Source organism: Scardinius erythrophthalmus, assembly GCF_964197995.2.
Source record: "Scardinius erythrophthalmus genome assembly, chromosome: 4".
Classification (NCBI taxonomy): domain Eukaryota; kingdom Metazoa; phylum Chordata; class Actinopteri; order Cypriniformes; family Leuciscidae; genus Scardinius; species Scardinius erythrophthalmus.
The window spans coordinates 50,929,573-50,951,414 of NC_138224.1; the positions used below are offsets into that span (position 1 = coordinate 50,929,573).

General features: G+C 38.2%; 1 protein-coding gene across 1 annotated transcript in view; it reads right to left on the reverse strand.

The window, feature by feature from the left end:
- LOC308689938 (protein NLRC3-like) overlaps positions 1 to 21,842 on the reverse strand; it is a gene marked incomplete at its 5' end in the record, with an annotated part of 165,217 nt that overhangs the window by 101,199 nt on the left and 42,176 nt on the right. The window contains 2 exons of the mRNA XM_081364063.1: positions 13,232 to 13,405; positions 13,510 to 13,683. Coding sequence (XP_081220189.1) covers positions 13,232 to 13,405; positions 13,510 to 13,683 — 348 coding nt within the window. The remainder of the gene's footprint in view (positions 1 to 13,231; positions 13,406 to 13,509; positions 13,684 to 21,842) is intronic.

Genomic DNA, 21,842 nt, shown 5'->3' on the forward strand with positions numbered 1-21,842 from the left:
ATCTTTTGCTAAGGTTTTAAGGGGGAAAAGTAAATGTTTAAAATGTATTAATCAAAACAGTTGAAACACATTGAACATATTGGAAACTTGCTTCGACTTTTTTGTTTTGTATATATATATTCAGGTTGCAGCAGTTTTCAGCTTATCAGTAGACATAGCAGTAGTACTATGCAGATTATGCAGGCTGCAAGGAAAGTGCACAACCTGGAGTACAACGGAGCCAGCATCATGTTGTTCGAGGATTTCTCCGCAGTAGTGGTGAGGAAGAGGCAAGAGTTTTTTCAAGTTAAACAACGGCTCAAGGAGAAATAAATTGCCTTTGCTCTGTTATACCCGGCAATTCTTAGGATTAAAGTGGACGGGTGAGAAAGGTTGTTTAAGGACCCAAAGGAGGTGGCGGCCTTTTTGGATGTAATTTCTTCTCGAGGCGGCTCCCCATCACATACTTATACGGATTTAGTGACTTTAGTGACTTTTGATCTCTATATTAGTGGTTCTCAACCGCATGCGGCCCGTCAGGGATGCAAATGCGGCACACGAAATGCTGACCACATTAAAAAATTAATTCCAGTTTTACAATTTAATAATTTAACAAAAAAATAATTAATTAACATGCTTTAAGAAATATCTGCCTGTATCTCAGGACAGAGCTGTCAAGTTAACTTGTCTTGGAAAATGCAATTGCTAAAATTTGATTGCTCCTGTTTGCCTCGTCGCTTCTGCTGCTGTTGCGTTGGTTTGCGTCTGTAAGCTTTGTATTTCTTTCTGCTCAGAGTCATTATTTACTATCATTCCTTGTTGTTTATACTGCTAAATATAACTTACTCAACATCACACATTAACCTGACATTGCTAGCTTCAATCTAAATCATTATTACTAACACAACACGCTAGTAATTCGCTAGCCTCTTAGCGTGTCATCCGTGCGCTCTTTATTTATTTATTTTTCTCTCACGCTTTTTACGAGTCCATCAAACAACTTAGGTGAGTAGGATCAGTCAACAAACATGGTAAGTCATGTCATCTTCTCATCTTATTGTTACTTGCACCTCATGCAACATGTTTAACATATCCTTCTCTGTCAGCACAGGATTTACATGTGATAAATGCAGGGAGATAGTAAAGCTGACGGGGAAGATTTCAGAACTAGAGACACGCATCCAAGCTTTAATCAAGGTTAATTGTAAGAGTGCAAGGGCTTTAGATACGCTTTGGATGCGACTAGCTTAGTGAACTCTTTACATTGTTCGGTTCCGGCTGAAGTAGAGCCCGTGTAGCAGGGCAACTGGGTGACAGTGAGGCGCTGTAGTCACGGGACAAAACACCACTCGTCCGTTCCGATTACAACTTCAAACAGATTCTCCCCTCTCAGTGAAACACCCACTGAGAATCCTGTTGAATGTACCCTAGTTATTGGCGATTCTATTACACGGAACGTGAAAATAGAGACACCAGGCCACCATAGTCACATGTTTGCCGGGAGCCAGAGCGCCTGACATCAAAGCAAATTTAAAAGTGCTGGCTAATGCTAATCGTAAATTTTCTAAGATTATTATCCACGTCGGCACTAATGATGTTCGACCCCGCCAGTCGGAGATCACCAAAATTAATGTTAAAGAGGTGTGTGAACTCGCAAGTACGATGTCAGGCACTGTAATTTGCTCTGGCCCCCTTCCTGTTCGCAGGAGTGATGAGTAGTAGATTAGTAGATTGTCCTCACTCAATGTCTGCTTGTCTAAGTGGTGTCCGCAAAATAATATAGAATTCATAGACAATTGGAAAAGTTTTTGGGCCAAACTTGACCTATTGAAAAGAGATGGTATTCATCCCTCCTGGGATGGTGCTGCTCTTCTCTCTAGTAATATGGCACATAGTCTTAGAGCTCAAACATGACTTGGGGCTCAGGTCAAGAAGCAGACAGACTGGCTTAACCGACCATCTGCTAGCAGCCTCGCGTCACCAAGGTCAGATAAATCCCATCACATAGAGCCTCTTTCACCTAGATATCATTATAAAGAGACTTTGTCTGTTCCCCGAATGAGGACATACAAAAAACGTCCAAACTTCCAAAAAAAAATTATAGATGTTCAACAAATAAAAAACAGATATAATACAAATGAGCAAATGATAAAGCTTGGGTTGCTGAATATTAGATCCCTTACTTCAAAAGCACTTATTGTTAATGTTATGATTACAGACTATAATCTAGATGTGCTGTGTTTGACAGAAACCTGGCTAAAACCAAACGATTACATTACTTTAAATGCTGATGATTTCTTGTTGTATCTGGAATCCCCCAAGCAATCCATTCCTAAGCAGATAAGACTGATTAGTGAGTATAGTTTGTTTTCCCAGATATAAGATAAACTTTTCAAAAAGTGAAGTTATGGTCCTCTTAATAGTGCGTATAGAACAGACCCTAATAAATATTGCAACCGTTCCATTGGTCCACAACATTGTTCTCCTATTTGGGTTTAAAGATTTCTTGTCGATTATCAGAGCTATATATTTTAAATTTTGTCCCCCTTTTACAATCAGTGAAACATAAACAGCAGACATGGTGCAGCCTGCCTTTATCATTTAATTAAATTTAAATCTAAATTAATATTCTTCCGCGTCTTCTCTATATATTTCAAATGCTTCCTATCAGAGCCAATTTAATTAGCTCAATAATTTCTTTCATATGGGCAAAGAAAAGACCCAGGCTGCAGTATAGTGTGTTGTGTTACCCTGTCAAAGCAGGCAACCTGGCAGCTCTGTGCTTTTCAACATATTTGCTGACTGCTCAGTCTAGATTTCTTTTGGAATGGTTCATAAACGATCCGGATTCCATATGGATTTGGTGTGAGCCAGCGACATTGAATGGGATTCCGCTATACAACTTGTCATATACAACCCCAAATCAGAAAAAGTTGGGACACTGTATAAATTGTGAGTAAAAACAGAATGCAATGATGTGGAAGTTTCAAATTTCAATATTTTATTCAAAATACAACATAGATGACATATCAAATGTTTAAACTGAGAAAATGTATAATTTTAAGGGAAAAATAAGTTGATTTTAAATTTCATGGCATCAACACATCTCAAAAAAGTTGGGACAAGGCCATGTTTACCACTGTGTGGCATCCCCTCTTATTTTTTTAACAGTCTGCAAACGTCTGGGGACTGAGGAGACAAGTTGCTCAAGTTTAGGAATAGGAATGTTGTCCCATTCTTGTCTAATACAGGCTTCTAGTTGCTCAACTGTCTTAGGTCTTCTTTGTTGCATCTTCCTCTTTATGATGCACCAAATGTTTTCTATGGGTGAAAGATCTGGACTGCAGGCTGGCCATTTCAGTACCCGGATCCTTCTTCTACGCAGCCATGATATTGTAATTGATGCAGTATGTGGTCTGGCATTGTCATGTTGGAAAATGCAAGGTCTTCCCTGAAAGAGACGACGTCTGGATGGGAGCATATGTTGTTCTAGAACTTGGACATACCTTTCAGCATTCAGGGGGGGTGGGGTGGGGGGGTAAACGATGACGATTCTCGGGGCCCATGACTAAGAGGGGGCCCAGAGAAGCCCCCAATAAAATTGTGGTGCTAAAAAAAAAGATTTGATAGTAAAAATTATTAACTTTAAATTATTCTATTTGATGTTTCCAGGTGTCAAAAAAAAGTATTTGTTTAGGAAACACAAACGTCCGTGGGCCCCTCTCCCCCTCTCGATTATCATAAAATGGTTCAGTCTGCCCAAATTGTATCCAGGCAACAGAAACAGCTTGACTTCACTTATAGCGCCGGTAGAATATCAACTTGACGGAAGAGGAAGTGAAAATGCCTCAAAAATCTGGAAGTCAAAAACGGAAAGAGAAAAAAATAAGAGAAGTGAAAGCAGGGTAGCCACAGAAGTAATAACATCGCTGCGAGATCTAGTGAGAAACATTCACTTTTCTCCGTTATTAATGGATCAAACAGCGCTGACGTGGAAGCCAGGAAGAAACATTGTGCCATGAATGAACTATCCAGCTTCCACATATCAGCAACATTCACCATGGATTTACTGTAGTAACACTAACTGCAACCATGGAAGTTTGGCAGGAATAGTAGGCTATAATGCTTTCAAGTAACATTACGTTGGTTTTATTTTGACATTATGAATACAATTGCTGCCCTCAAATGTTAATCTGAACTAAAAATAGACCTTTGTTTATAACTACTACAATATTAGGTTACATTTAATTTTTTTCCAAGGAGCTGTTTTGTTTATGCTCCTAAGAAGAGTCTATTATAGCTCCATCATTGGTCAAAGTGTGTTAGTTTTAATAAAAAAAAAAAAAATTAATATATAAAAAAATTCTCTGGCATTTATTTCTTTTTACTGTATCGAAAACGTACCAAACCGTGACACAAGTGTATCGTATTGAACCGAACCGTGAATTTTGTGAACCATTACACCCCTGCTATCTATTTCTCTCTTACCTATCTGTCTACCCCTCTGAAGCAATGGTTGAAGCAATTTGAATGCTGAGAAACTTTACTAAGACGATTTGAAAAGTTAGTTTATCTGTTTATTGTTATGAATGTTTGATATTTACCAAACACATCACTTTGCAGTGTGTTGTTGAATGAGTTTTTTTTATAATAAATGTATTTTTAATTAAAACATTTGTTAGTAATAGTCATTATTGGGATTTGATCGGGTGTTTTACGACTGCATAATGGGTGCGATGCAGGTCTTCATTTTCATTAAAGTGGTCTTAAAAAGGTCTTAAAAAAGTCTTAAATTTGGGGTGATCAAACCTGGGGAAACCCTGGAAAGAGGCAAAGGGTCGACAGTATGTTACCTAATATTTCACAAGAAAAGGTGGGTTTGTAAGTAGGCCAACATTGTTAGTGGACCGCCCGTGACAATGATCGTAGCCTACGGCACTTTTCTGTGCGTACACACGCTTTGTACATGAGGCCCCAGGTCTCTACGGTAGCATTTTTCGACAAGTTAGCACGTTTCGATAGAGCAGGGTGCAGCGGGTGCACGGCTTTGCCTCACATACATACAAATATAAATATATGTGAATATGACACATGTACAGCTATGCACAGTATACATTATACAGTACTGAAGTAGTGCAGTATTACAGAGGACAAATTACGGGTGTGGACATGGGATGGAGTTCAATTGTCTGATTGACTTAAATATATGAGAATGATAGTCAAAATACCATAAAAGCGCATGATTTTATGTAAATTAATATGAAAAAAGTCTCAGCTGTGTTGGGGGCCCAGTCAAGATTCTTTTCATGGGGCCCAACCATGTTGTGATTTCTATTACAGTAGCATTCCTGTATGTGATGCAATGCCGTCTAAGGGCCCGAAGATCACGGGCATCCAGTATGGTTTTCTGGCCTTGATCCTTACGCACAGAGATTGTTCCAGATTCTCTGAATCTTTGGATGATATTATGCACTGTAGATGATGATAACTTCAAACTCTTTGCAATTTTTCTCTGAGAAACTCCTTTCTGATATTGCTCCACTATTTTTCGCCGCAGCATTGGGGGAATTGGTGATCCTCTGCCCATCTTGACTTCTGAGAGACACTGCCACTCTGAGAGGCTCTTTTTATACCCAATCATGTTGCCAATTGACCTAATAAGTTGCAAATTGGTTCTCCAGCGGTTCCTTATATGTACATTTAACTTTTCCGGCCTCTTATTGCTACCTGTCCCAACTTTTTTGGAATGTGTAGCTCTCATGAAATCCAAAATGAGACAATATTTGGCATGACATTTCAAAATGTCTCACTTTCAACATTTGATATGTTATCTATATTCTATTGTGAATAAAATATAAGTTTATGAGATTTGTAAATTATTCCATTCCTTTTTTACTCACAATTTGTACAGTGTCCCAACTTTTTCTGATTTGGGGTTGTAGTATATACAGTATATACTTTTACGACCCTGTCTTTTTATTCTCTACCTGATGGTGGCAGTATTTCATTCGACTGTGAAGTCACTGTTAATTGGATAATTTATGGGTGGAACTTAGTTCCCCAGAGAAGTCGTTTGCTCCAATTTGTTCTCTTTTTGTTTGTCTTTTATTTACCAACATTTATTGGCCCATTGGACTATTATTTTCTCTTGTTTATTTAAATCCCTAGACATTGTGTTATATTTCTGTAACAGATAATTTTTTCCTTAATAAATAATCTTGCAATGCAAACGCTTGCTTGTATGTGTAATCCTCTTTATGTTACGGTCGGGAACGAGCTGGCCGTGACAGTTACCTTCTAAAATTACAGGCCTAATTAGAGGCAACGTTATTCTAAAGAACATGGTGAATGTTTGGTGGCAGATTAGGAAGAGTGAGGTGATATGGAAACAGATTTTCATTAACTCCTCTCCATGATAATCCTGACTCTGAAACACTGAAAACAGGATCATGAGCTGCTCGCGTGTGAGGGCGTTTTCACACGATTCCGAGCGCGATTGATCCCAGTGCCCCCCTGCAGTGTGGATCTGGTTTCACACTCAATTTGATTCGATCGAACCCTGGTGCATTTGCGTGTAAGTTATGTCATCACAAACATGCATAACTTGTTAACAAGTTGATTGTATTTGATCACTGTGATAGCTAAGGCCACACTGAATAAACATTTCATTTGAATGGTTCTAGTTTTCTCTTTTTATTTTACTTTGTTATGAGAAATTAATATTTTGTTTGATCTAAGGGATTAATGTTTTTGATGTCTATTATTTTGTTTCTTTAAATATTATTTACCCAAACATTGAAACTGGAGGTGCTACGTTGTCTCTTTAGCCTGCATTGATCCTCAAAGAGCGACAAGCCAATAATCATTTATTTCTAGAGTGCACGCTAGTGAGTAAATGAAACTACAACCAAGATATGGGTTTGACGTTTTATTTAATTGTGTTAAATAAAATTGGTCTTTCCTGGTGTCTTTTATATATTCAGTTGGGAATTACAAGAAATTTTGTTTTTGGGACAATATGTGTTGGGGTAATTTGTTTAAATATATATTATATATATATATATATATATATTAGGGCTGTCAATCGATTAATTTTTTTAATCGCGATTAATCGCATATTGTAATGAGTTAACTCGCGATTAATCGCATTTAATCGCACATTTTTTTAATTGTTCTAAATGTACCTTAAATTAATACTTTTCAAGTTTGTAATACTCTAATCAACGTGGGCATGGATAAATATAGATGCTTTATGCAAATGTATGTTTATTATTGAAACCATAGTCAATATAGAGCATAAGGATGAGATGTTTCAAAGGTCACAGATGTTTTTCAAAGAACTTGTTCATGTCTATTAGACACGTAGAAAGAACAAAAAAATGGCAGGTTACCATTACTTCTCTTTCTTTGCACTGAGCAATTTACTAACACAAACATGTTTAGATTTTTGCATGACAGGGCAGCTCTTCTGAAAATGCTAAATGTACATTTATTATTTATTAGCCTATTACATTGTAGTTTGTCTCTCTCTGTGCCCATTTTGATGAAGCTAAATTCTCAATAAAACTGTTTTCATTGGTATATTTTACTGTTTCTGTTGTCAAACAACGGAATGAATTTGAAATGGTGACTGAAACGCATTAAGACATAACCAGCTCTCCCTTCCAAGATGTTAAGTTAATCTGCACAAAAATTCTGATAATCGAGCCGTCGTCTGGTGAAATCAAATTCACATAAGATAAAGACAATATCTGTGCTCTGATTTCGGCTATACTTGTAAAAATAGAGAAGCAACATAATATCTATGCTTAACTGAGTTAAAGCGCTGCTCCTCCGCGCGAGACGCAGAGAGAGAGAGAGAGAGAGAGAGAGCGAGCGAGAGAGAGAGAGGTGCGCGCGCGCGTGCTGAGAGAGCAGTACCGGCGGTACCGGTAGATTCTCAGAAACTAAATAAGGTTTGGGCGCTTTGTTGAAGGGAAAAAATCGCTAAAGGGGTCTGCAATGTCGCTAAGTTAGCAACACTGTGTATCTCCATTTCTCCAACTAGGGGTTGGGCCACGGGTCAAACAGAAAATACGCGCTGCCTTAATCGCACGTTAAAAAAATTAGTGCCGATAATATGATTTTGCGTTAACGCGTTATTAACGCGCTAACTTTGACAGCCCTAATATATATATATATATATATATATATATATATATATATATATAAAGCCTCGAGTGTCATCTGAAATTTTCTTCTAAAATGAGCATTTTTTTCCAGCTCGTATATTTAAGTTCAGTAATTTCACTTTAATGACAAGGGGCAGAGGAGGGGGCGGGCAGAGGAGGGGGCGGGCAGAGGAGGGGGGGCGCGCAGAGTTGTCGGGCGGGCAGAGTTGTCGGGCGGAGGGGGCGGGCAGAGTTGTCGGGCGGAGTTGTCGGGCGGAGGGGGCGGGCGGAGTTGTCGGGCGGAGGGGGCGGGCAGAGACAGAGATATCAGACAGAGGGGGCAGACAGAGGGGGCAGACAGAGGGGGCAGAGTTATCAGACAGAAGCCCCTTTCACACAGCGCATTGAACCCGGGAAATTGCCGGCAAATTGCCGGAACGCCTTCTGCGTGAACGCAAACACGACCCGGGTTTAATGCCGGGATCGATGCCGGGTTGGGGACCTAGTAACATTGCCGTGTTCAGTCCCGGGACGCGCGCTGTGTGAACAAAAGCCGTAATAATGCCGTGTCGTAGTGATGACGCTGAAGCCGGGATCGTTCGCCAGCTGTGAAACGGTACGAAATGTGCAATTTTATGATCGAATCAGAGAAATAAATGCACAAGCGTGGTTTCTCGAGAGAGAAATCGCAGCTCATAAGCAAACTGAAGACGCTGCTGAGACATTACAAGTCACATCGATGTCACGTGTCTTTCCGGGACATACACGGGTTGTGTGTGAACGCGCTCTCTGATTCCGGAAAATCACTGGCAGTGTGAATGAACCAAAATCAAATGAACCCGGGTCAAATCCCGGGTCACTTTATCCGTGTATTTTCCGGAATCTCTGTGTGAAAGGGGCTAGAGGGGGCAGAGTTATCAGACAGAGGGGGCAGAGTTATCAGACAGATGGGGCAGAGTTATCGGACAGAGGGGGCAGAGGGGGCAGAGGGGACCGATCGGCGGCTGACTTGAAGCAGTGCAAGCCGGTTAGAAATTGTGTCTGACTTGATACACATGCCACGTGACTGTGACGTATGCCATCAAAGTACCGCGAGAGCGATTGGAGAGTAGCCGGAGAACTCAGCCAGCGCAGCTTCTCAAGAGCGGCTGCACGAGGGCTGATGACGACACAGCTGTTCCACGATTGGCCGGATTCACCGCATGACCACGATCACGTGTGTTTCGTGTTTATTCGAACACCTTTAGTTCCCCTAAAGCTCACACATCAGTTTTTTTATAACAGTAAACACTCTTTTCATGTCATTGCGATGTTATATTGTGTCATGTTTATCAAATTAAATCTGATTAAAAAACGTAGACTCCACTTCATTGATAGTAGCTTATGTTGAACTTTATTCTTGTTCAAACAGACGCTGTATGAAGCAGTACATAAAGTATTGAATGAAAATGTCTCTGAAACATCTGTGTATTATTTGGCAAATATTGCATTTATTTCACTTCAGCTGTGGTAAAGTATGCAAACACCACATGACCGTTCACTACGGGAACCAGAAAGTGTCAGACTTCACGGAACATGTAAAGGGTGACCAATAGTATTGATTTATTAAAAAAAAAAAAACACCACCACCAAAACAAGGGCACTTTGGAGTGTAAGGGCAAAAAGGGCAGGTTGAGCCCTACCTCTGCACGTGCCTGATGTAAACTTGTTGTGCGCATATTTGCTAATCATAAACTTTTTCAGAAAGGTTAAGAAAAGATTAAAATGTAATTTAACTGACGTGAAGATTAAAAAATATTGTCTTTCTTGTTAAACTACATTTAAATAAATGAATATTTAAATATTTGTTTTTTATGAGCCCAAATATTCGAATACAATTTTTTTGAAATATGCCCATCCCTAGTGGATTGCCATTCATTTGCTGCCCTGATTGCCTATGTGCGAATACACTGCAGGCTCACTCTCGCCCGTATCCAAGGTAAATCATCAACACTATCAGCCCCTACATGTGTTTTATTGAACTAAATACATCGTCATCAGCTAAAACTTCCTGAACAAGTGCGCACCCAAGTCTGTGTTGCTTTCATGCAAGAATCTCCCCAAATACAATGGGGAGAAATATCTATTTTTTATTATTATTATTTCACTCTAATGCCAAAACTATATAAGACAATTACTTTATAAGTTAATACAATTTAAAATATCGTCCTTTTTAACATAAATCATTACAATTTGTATACCTTTAGTCTGTCTGTGGGTTTGCAAATATTTAACCAATAAGAGGTATTAAAAAGAGCTTGTGACCAATTTTCGTAACTCCATTGTCTCCTTAAACTGTCTGTTGAAAAGGCTCAGTAAGTTAATTCTTATTGGTGGGTTGTGAATTATTGACAGTCGTAACTTAGTTCCGCCCCCAGAGTTTGACGCAACTGGTTATGTTTCGCTTGAAAGCTGTGGAGGGCTTGTGTGTATTCAAGCCATAGATGAGTGTGCATAACTTTGAAAGTAAGTTTAATTTCCACATATACCGTCTTTAATCTTGTTTATATTGCTATTTGTTGTATTATGTGTTGAAACGTTCTGATGTTGAGTGTTTTCGGATTTCCGTGAAGCTAATGTTAGCGGTATGACTGTGTGCATTATCTTTGCACGTGTGTTCCGGTGCGCACTGTATAAGTGAAATAACGACTCATATTTTCCATATGTTTACTTTAGTGTTTACACTTTACAGATGTTATTAAGCCATAATTATGTGGATTGTGAAGATTACACTCGATTGAGATATGGTTATAAGACGATAGTCACGTGTATATAAATAGTCAATTGTTTACATTTATAGCCATGTATCCTCACGCGTTTATTATTTTTGAGTGAAATGTTTATCATTTATTACTGTAAACTGATTATTTATATTTCTGTTTTTATTATAGAAACCACACTCACACACCCTTAATATCACATGCATCTTTTCATGCACCGCACTAAGTATGTTGATGACTTGAACCTACGATTAAAAACAGTGACTGGACTTTTGGACTTTTGTGCATTCTTACCGATGCCCTGTGATGATCCGAACCAGTCAATACAGTCCAGAAACCTACTTAACACTGTCAGTTAAACCTCTTAACTCCGTCCCATCTCTATCGTGAAAAACAGGGGAAAAAACTAGCGGCCACATAGCTACAATAATCTTCATAACCTTTAAAGGAGAACTCGGCAACTCTAGCGAACTCTAGTCACTTCTTCGCTGATTTTCCCTTTTGTTGTCGCATGTTTTCCCCACGAGCTCCCCCTACAGCTGTGGGGGGCGTATATTTCACAACACGGTCGTAAAAAACTCACTTGTGGCGGCCTCCTCCCCCTTTCTGCCGCTGCTCATGTGCGTTTGTTTTGATCGGAGCAAGCCAACTGTATCGTGTGGAGCTATGTCTACCGAGGTGGGTAATCTGGTAATACATCATACATGCGTGTGTGTTTATGTCGAATTGCCGTAAAGCAATTCGTGTTTCGCGCTCGTCCTCGTCCTCGTCCTCGTCCTCGTTCTCGCTTCTCACGAGACTTCCAATTTCTATCTTGCCGGGACGGTAGTCCCCAAGTTGCAAGGTTGGTTTTCCGCCTGGGAACGCTGGGGGGAGCGGGGAAAGTCACCAATATCACCAGAACAGGTTGTTTAACCATCCAAATGATTTCTAGACAGTTTTATTAAGTTAAAAAAGTTACCAAGTTCTGCTTTAAGCTGATGAAAGTGTGACGGACTGACTGCCTCAGATGCAGCCGTTCTAATGACGAAAAAACACAACATTCACTGGACAAAAACTTGTCAACTTCATTTGAGCTTGATTTTGGTAAAGTTTATAGTGACACATGCAAGTAATATGATCACATATAAAGCCACAATATCAAATTTGACATCACAGTGTTTCATTTTTTTTTTTGTGTGTGTGTTTTTGTCCTCATTTCCTTTCAAAGTAGCAGTTTTGGTCATGCACACCACATTTGAGGGCCCCAATTTGATTTTGCCTATGTCACAATATGAGGTAAATCTGGCCATGTTTATATTCATACTAAGCCATATCCAATTGTCTCAAACATTTATTGCTAGTATTGATAGAATCTGTTGTGATAGATTCAGATCTTACATTTAACAGTCATATCAAAGCGGTCACCAAAACAGCATTCTATCATTTAAAAAATATATCTAGAATCAAAGGCTTGATGTCTAAAAAAGACCAAGAGAAGCTCATCCATGCTTTTATCTCTAGTAGGGTTGACTACTGTAACTGTTCTCCCGAAAAAAAAGACTGTAAAACTGCTGCAGCTTATATTGATATGTTTGAAGAATATAAACCGAGCAGGGCTCTTAGATCTATGAACACAGGTCAGCTAGTTGAGCCCAGAGTCCGAACTAAACATGGAGAAGCTGGTTTAACACTTATGCTGTACACAACTGGAATAAACTACCAGAAGATCTTAGACGTGCCCCAAACGTATCGATTTTTAAATCTAGGTTAAAAACATTTATTTTTTTCACGTGCTTATGACTGAGAACTTATACTTAATCACACTGTTCAACCTTACAGCTTCCTATGTTTTTTTAGTTATTTTTTTATATGTATTCTTTTGTATCTTGTATTATTATAAAAAAAATTTTTTTTTTTTTAAAGCATATTGAATTGGGTCAATGTATGAATTGTGCTATATAAATAAATTTGCATGCTTGCTTGCTAGAATTTAGGAAGAGATTGCTAGCCAACTTGTGGGTATCATTGTTTCATAAAATTGCCATTTGGCATGTGGTGTAAATTTGGAACCCTGGCTGAGATCATGCATCTCATGTGTCCCGTACACAGCCACTAGATGGTGCTACTAGCCTTCAGTGCTATCGGAAGCAAACCATGCATGAAATTGATGTATTTGAAAAACGTGGGTCATACTTCTTAACTCTGACAATGCGGATATCTGTATAAATATGGAAAAAATCTCATTACTGCAAATGTTGTTTTTGTCTCTTGTTCTTGTATTCCACTGAGAGCAGATGCCACATTCTTTGACAAAATCATTTATTGTGATAGTATTTCATTCATTATTTTACAAACATTTACCTCAGTATCTTCAGCTGACAGTTTGGACTCTTTAGTCCATCAGAAATAAGCTTCACTCCTGAATCCTGCAGGTCATTGTTACTCAGGTCCAGCTCTCTCAGGACACAGTTTGAGGATTGTAGTGCTGAAGACAAACTCTCACAACACTGAGCAGTGAGATTACATGTGGGAAATCTGAAGAAGAAAAACACAATGTAATTGCATACAGAATAAATCTTAGACGTTGGGATATTTAATAATTAACTTATTGTTAAAAAATAAAGTATTTTAACTCAAACCTCAGTATTTCCAGCTGAGAGTTTGGACTCTTCAGTCCATCAGAAAGAAGCTTCACTCCAGAATCCTGCAGGTCATTGTTACTCAGGTCCAGCTCTTTCAGAAAGATGTTTGAGGATTGAAGAACTGATGATAAACTCTCACAACACTGAGCAGTGAGATTACATGTGGGAAATCTGAAGAAGAAAAACACAATGTAATTGCATACAGAATAAATCTTAGATGTTGGGATATTTAATAATTAACTTATTGTTAAAAAATAAAGTATTTTAACTCAAACCTCAGTATTTCCAGCTGAGAGTTTGGACTCTTCAGTCCATCAGAAAGAAGCTTCACTCCAGAATCCTGCAGGTCATTGTTACTCAGGTCCAGCTCTTTCAGAAAGATGTTTGAGGATTGAAGAACTGATGATAAACTCTCACAACACTGAGCAGTGAGATTACATGTGGGAAATCTGAAGAAGAAAAACACAATGTAATTGCATACAGAATAAATCTTAGCAGTGGGATATTTAATAATTAACTTATTGTTAAAAAATAAAGTATTTTAACTCAAACCTCAGTATCCCCAGCTGACAGTTTGGACTCTTCAGTCCATCAGAAAGAAGCTTCACTCCAGAATCCTGAAGGTCATTGTTACTCAGGTCCAGCTCTCTCTGAAAGATGTTTGGGGATTGAAGAACTGTCGACAAACTCTCACAACACTGAGCAGTGAGATTACAACTATGAAGCCTGTGGAGAGAAGAAAATAAAAATAATTGCATGCTCTTGATTGCTGATCGTTCACTCAGCACACTTGTCATGGACTAAAACTAAATCGTATATTTAAATAAAACATGAACTGTTAGCTGCTTTATGTATAACAAGTGGTTCCGGAAATTATTACAGGACGTTTGCAAGTCAAGACTTTTCATGAACGCAAACATCCAAAGCGTACGCACTTAACACTGTTTGCTGCTGTCTCAGACAACGCGTGAATACTGAATTGAATTCTCTTTCACGTCTTGCGCTTGTACGGATAAATTCACACAAAATTATGTAAAAACGCCCATTTTGGTGAGTATCCTAGTAAACATAGTCAGTTATATGTCAAGTGAACGTAGACAGTATATTCATATGGGATCTGTGCATTCGGTCAATAAACAATAATCAAGGGCAGCAGTCTAATAAACTTTCTGGTGTGTTTTAATGTTAATCAAACAATAAAGGACAAATAAATCACTCACTGCTCTAGAATGAATACCTTTTGTAACTTTGTAAAGATCTATATTTAATGTATACAGCAATAAAAAAGCAGTGTTATTTCACATTTGATTGCTTTATTTAAATGTCTGTACCTGAAAACTATTGACCTAGCCTACCTGAAAAACTCTAAAACAGTGTTTATTTCATTTGTGGCCTTTCTTTGTTCTTTTTGTGCTATTTGTAATTTTTTTTATATAATTGAAGTCTTTATTTATTTTTAACATTTTTTAACTAAATAAAACCAAAACACCCATAACAAAAAAAACAAAAACAAAAAAAAACAGCTTCCAAACACATGCTTAATTCACATTTACATTTCGGGCCTGTTATCAATAATCACTACAGACATACACACATGCAAAAATAAGAAGGTACAATAAAATCAAATTATAAAGTGCCTATACATGTAACACCACAAAAATAATAGACTTAGCAAAAGAGAAGTGCACTAAACAATAAAAAATCCATCAATCTCAGTCAAAAACCCGTCCCCAAGATTTGTCAAAACCCTCCAAATCATCATTAATCCTGGCCAATAATTTTTCATATGACACAATTTTCAGCATATTTTCCTTCCACCTGTTAAACTCTGGAGGAGATGGATCCTTCCACACACTGAGAATCACTCGAGCAGCTGTAATCACCCCCACTTTTATAACCACAAAATCATATTTCAAAACTCCTGGTAACACAGACTAATCCCCTAATAAGCACAATCTTGGTGACATGGGTATTGTCAAGCCGATCCACTTTCCTATACTGTCCAGTACTCTTTGCCAAAAGGGGTAAACTGTCCCACATTCCCAAATAGCATGCAGAAATGTCCCTGGATATGAGCTGCATTTCCAGCATATTAGGCATAATTCCCATTCTGTTAAGTTTAGAAGGAGTGAAGTACCATTTATGTATTAATTTGTACTGAGTAAATTTACCCCTGGCCTCTCTTATATATTTATTGGAATGTGACAGAACTTTGCACCAATCTTCTTTACTAATGACACAGCTCAGATCTCTCTGCCAGATGGTCCTCAAATTTTCACATATCTCTTTTTTTAAATTGTTAAATAATTTGTAGAAAACAGCCGCTCTATGTGCTGTACCAGACAGTTTTAAAAACTCCACCACTGCATTTGTGCTTTGAGTAAAGTTCCCTTTGGTAATACAATCCCTTATTTGTAAATATTTCCAAAAATTATTTTCCCTAGTCAGACCATATTTTTGGGTTATTTCAACAAAGGACATAAACACTCCCTCTGAATAAAGATCGCTTATCCTGTGTATGCCTTTGACTAGCCATTCATTCCAACATACAGTTTTTTTCCCAATCTGTGCAGCAGAGTTGTTCCATAACGAGGCATAGGGTTGTCTTAAATGAGATGCTCCACAAATCTTGTGTACCTCTACCCATACAGCTTTAGAATACATGAGTACCGGGTTATGATGAAAGTCCTGTCCATTATTAGCTGATCCCTGTGAGAGAATGTCCATGGGCGTAAAAGGGCTCACTAGTTCCTGTTCAATCTTGATCCAGCTCAGTTCAGAGTCCAACCCTGTCCAGTGTTTGACCAGTCTTGACATCTCAAATGCTAAATTATACAGTTTCACATTTGGAAGAGCCATTCCCCCAATGTCTCTAGGGGCCCACATTTTTTTATATTAACTCTTGGCTTCTTCTTGTTCCACAGAAAATCTTTAATTATCTTCTCAAATTGACTAAATATATGTGAAGGAATTCTTACAGGTAACATCATGGAAACATAATTGAACTGCGGGGCCACCACCATTTTAATCACATTAATTTTACCCCATAATGTAAGATTAAATTTTCCCCATTTATCCAGATTTGTTTTTATTTTTAGGAGGAGAGGTTCCATATTTGAAAGCATAATGTCTTCTAAGTTTGGGTTTAATAATATTCCTAAGTACTTCATACCTGAAGGTAAACACTTGAAATTGAATGTAGTAATATACCTAGAATGGCATGATGCTGAAAGCGGCATGCCTTCCGATTTGTACCAATTTATTTTATAACCTGACAACCTTGAAAATGACTCAACACATGAGAGCAACGCCGGTAAAGATTGCATGGGATCAGTTAACACTGCTAAGATGTCGTCGGCATACAGAAACAACTTGTGTTCCGTACCCCCTGCGTGAACACCTCTGATATCTGTATTAGCGCGAATAGCTAGAGCCAGTGGTTCCAGAAATATCGTGAAGAGCAGTGGGGACAAAGAACACCCTTGAGGGGTCCCACGTGAGAGATGGAAAAAGTCTGACATCAATCCATTTGTCAAAACTGCTGCCCTCGGACAGGAATATATAGTTTTCACCCATCTACAAAATCCAGGCCCGATCCCGAACCTTAAAAGGGCTGCCCTAAGAAAGCCCCATTCTACCCGATCAAAGGCCTTCTCCGCATCCAAGGAGAAGGCCGCCACCGGATCTAGACTAGATTTACTTTTGTGTATAAGATGGATAAGTCTTCTCATATTATCACCCGAACACCTATTCTTAATAAAACCAACTTGATCCCCATTGATAATGTCTGGCAATATCTTATCCAATTGGGAGGCTAAAACCTTAGTCAGAATCTTACAATCAACTCCTAAAAGGCTTACTGGTCGGTAATTCGCTGGATCTGAAATATCCCTATCCTTTTTAGGAATAAGGGAGATTAGTGCATCATTAAATGTACCTGGTAAGGAGCCTATTTCTAGTGCCTCAAGATAAACTTTATGCAAGACTGGAGCCAAAATATCAATATATTTCTTATAATATTCAATCGGGAAGCCATCCAAACCTGGCGACTTCCCATTTTTCATTAATGAAATAGCAGCTCTGACCTCTTCTTCCGTTATAGGTGCATCCAGACTTGTTTTTTGTTCACTAGAGAGAGTTGGTAATTGTAGACCTGAAAAAAAAAGTCTCCATCTCCTCCTCATTAAGCGCACCAGCAGAAGTATACAAATCTTGATAGAATGACTTGAAAATTGAATTTATTTCCTTTGATGAGGTTACCACTTGGTTATCTTTTTTAATCATTGATATATTGTTTAGGTTATCTTGCTGCTTCAGTTGTCTCGCTAATAATCTACCATTCTTTTCACCACCTTCATAAAATTTAGTTCTAAGCCTAAATAAGGCATATTCAGCCTTTTTATTATAAACATCATTTAACTGATATTTTAATTTACAAATAGTCTGGTATTTATCATTTGAATATTGTTTTGCCAAATCCTTCTCCAGTTCACGTATTTCTTTTTCCAAAGTTTTTTCTCTTTCTAAATTACTTTTTTTAAATTTTGTCGCATATGCAATTATCTTTCCTCTTATATATGCTTTGGACGCTTCCCAAACTGTGGCTACTTTATCTGTGGAACCCATATTTATTTCAAAGAAAAATTTCAGATCCTTTGTTAACTCCTCACTAAACATTTTATTTTGCAACAACATAGTGTTGAGCCTCCAGCGACCCCTCTTTGTTTTATCCGTGTTCAAATCGATTTGTAACTCTACTGTGGCATGATCACTAATGGCAATGGTTCCAATCTCACAACCTACAACTGCATCTACCAGAGACTTTGATATTAAGACGAAATCTATCCTTGAATATGTTTTATGACAATTAGAATAAAATGTATATTCCCTTGAACTAGGATTAACTATTCTCCAAATGTCTACTAGGCTCAGATCCTCCGTCAGCAAATGAATAGCCTCTCTGTCCCTGGGTGAAGACCTACCCCTGGGGTTACTCTTGTCAATTATCCCATCCATCACCTGGTTGAAATCTCCGGCCAATATAACCTGCCCTTCACGATCACCTATTATCTTGTTAATTTCATGGAAAAAATCTGGCTCCTCTTTATTAGGTGCATAAATATTACACAAAATTGTTTGAACCCCGTTAATTAAAGCTTCCAAACATATAATGCGCCCTTCCTTATCATTATATTTTTTCAGCATCACAAAGCTTAAATTTTTATTAATAAGGATCAAAACACCATTTTGTTTGCTTGAATATGAACTATGAAAGACGGTGCCCACCCAATCTCTTTTAAACTTTTTTGCCTCTTCCTCTCCTACAATGTGAGATTCCTGGATAAATGCTATATCTGTAATTTTAGATTTTAAGTATGTCAGAACCTTCCTCCTTTTAACTGGGTTCCCACATCCTTGTATGTTTCATGATATTATTTTAATATACCTATTCATCTCTTTCTATAAAAAAATAAAATAAAATAAAATAAAAAAAAGTGAAGGGACACTCCTTGTGCACTTTACGAATCTGCCCAAAGCCAAAAACATTACACAACTCAAATATATGGCACTCAATATTACAAAACACATCTGGCCCATTCCAACTAGCTGTCTTAAAAAAATCAAACATGAACAAAATGAACATTGCAACCCAGAACAACGTTGCTAAGCGACTACCCCCTGCCCTCCCTAACTATAGCTTGAGTCTCTAAAAGTTTACTTGGTCCGTGAGACACACTAGATGTACGACGGCAGCACAACCCATGCAGCCCCGTTCTGCCCATTGCTTGTTACCTTATAGTTTTCAGTTGACAAACACTTCTCCATAATGTTACATTAAGTCTCGCACTCCTCTAAATCGACTCCTGCAGAAACTTATCAGCCTTTTTTCCATCTTTGAACGTTTTCTTTTGTCCGTTCCACATAAACATAAGTGTTGCAGGATAAGCCAGCCTATGCTTCACTTGTAGCTCTCGAAGACGCTTCTTCGCCGGGTTGAACGCTTTTCTCTTCTCCGCCAACTCCCTTGTAACATCCTCAAAGAAGGAAAGCTTAGCACCTTCCCAGTCGATCCCCCGTTTCTCTCTGGCCACTCGCAGTACTTTCTCCCTGGCAGATGAACGTAGAAAGCGGACAAGTATCACCCTGGGAGGTTTATTAGGATCCGGCTTTGGTGCAGGGGAACGATGCGCACGCTCAATTTCAAATTCACTTCCAGAAAGCTCAAATGCTTTATCCAGAATCTCCGTCACATATTGATCCACTTTTCCGGGTTCCTCCACACCTTCTTTAAGTCCGATAATCCGTACATTATTTCTCCTACTACGGTTTTCAAGGTCCTCCACGCGTGACCATAACACCTCCAACCTCTCCTCGCATTTGTCCACTTTTGCCTCAGTAAGCGCGCTAGCATCTTCAATGTCTGATATACGCTGTTCCGCCTCTCCCAGCCTCACTTTTATATATTCCACTGAATCTTTCAGTTCTTTAGTTGTGTCTTTAATAGTGGTGACATCTTTTGCCACCCCCTGAAGTGTAGCATTCATTTTCTTTATTTCTTCTAAAACGTCCTTTTTGCTGTCACTCCCCGTGCTCTCCTCCGTTGCCGCTGGAGGGGCGTCATCAGTCGCAGGTGTGCTTTCAGGCAGCTCTAGCTCCGGGGTCTGGGCCGGGGCGAGGCTAATGCTAGCTTGTTTCTTCCTCGTGGTAGCTCCCTTGAAAAAGTTTGCTTTGTTATTATTTGCCATTTTTCCGAAGGCTGCAGTACTAGATAAACCTCAAAGTCGAAAAGGGGTGTCGAAATTATGACCACAATTGACGTGTATATCTCAAAATTCAGAACATTAATCAACGGGCTTTAGGAGCTACCCTAGTGTGCGGCCATCTCCCTTGGTGGTCCCACGTGACTCCCATCGTGCTATTTGTAATTTTATTATTTTTTCTTATTTTATTATTGACTGCTTACTTGTCCTTAAAGGATTAGTTCACTTTCAAAAAAAGTTTTGCTGATAATTTACTCATCCTGATGTCAAGATGTCCATGTCTTTGTTTCTTCAGTCGAAAAGAAATTAAGGGTTTTGAGGAAAACATTCCAGGATTTTTCTCCATTTAATGGACTTCAATGGCAACCAATGGTTTGAAGCTGCATTGAGACGGACATTTGAACCTTCAAAGTCTCAACACGATCCCAGTCGAGAAATAAGGGTCTTATCTAACGAAACAATGTTATTTTCTAAAATACATATACTTATAAATATATAAATATATATAATATGTGTATATATATTTTTTAACCACAAATGCTCGTCATGTACCATCTCTGAGATGCATTGGAAAGGTCACGCGTCACATCATCTTAGTTATTTGTCTGTTTACTCTGGTTCATAAAGGTAGAGAAGGGCGAAAAATTCCATCTCATTTTCTCCTCCAACTTCAAAATCGTCCTACATGTTTGTTTTGAATTTATTATTATCATTATTTGTATTTTTTTCATGACCTTTCCAACGTGATGTCGTAATACGTGGCGTATCTCAGAGATGGTGCAAGATGGGCATTTGTGGTTAAAAAGTATATGGGTCAATGACGTGACGGGTCATTTTTTTGTCCAAAGGCCTTAATAATAATAACAAAACAAATATATAACATCCAAAGTATGTAAGGTCTCTTGATCTCTTTTACTGAATCCAAAAGGTTTTAATTATATTTTACTACATATAAAGGTATTTTAAAGATTTTGAAGTGTCAAAAGGTCATTCGGTTTAACCGTCCGAAGGCCAATACAGCAATTTCATTTGTGATTAAAATATATTAAAATTTAATAAATTTATATATTTTTTATTCTGGCATGATTTTATAACATTATATATCAACATAGTGCAAAATGGTATTAAAATTATGTGTAGAAGTCATTGCTTTGTTATGAGAAAGAATGTCCGGAAAAATGATTTTCTTTGATGTCATTCAGAGTAACCAATATAAAGGGCTCCATTTTGGATCAAGTCATGTGGTCAATATTATGTGACAGACACATGTCTACATTGCTCTGTAGCGTAAATGCCTCTGGGTTAATGCGAATTCGCTCAAGGATATAGGGAATTTTAGAAATATTAATAATCATAACTCATGGTCATAATTCATAAATCGCATATGCATTTACTTTATCAATTATAGGAAATGCCTCGTTCTGTAACTGGTTTCGTCATCCGTTATTCGTCCCGTGAATAAATGTAAGACTATCACAGTTAAGAAGTATTCCTGTTTACAAAACTCCAAGAAAGTTTATCTTCTGGCCACGAAGATAAAACCTCTTTGGGTTTATCAATTAAAACTAC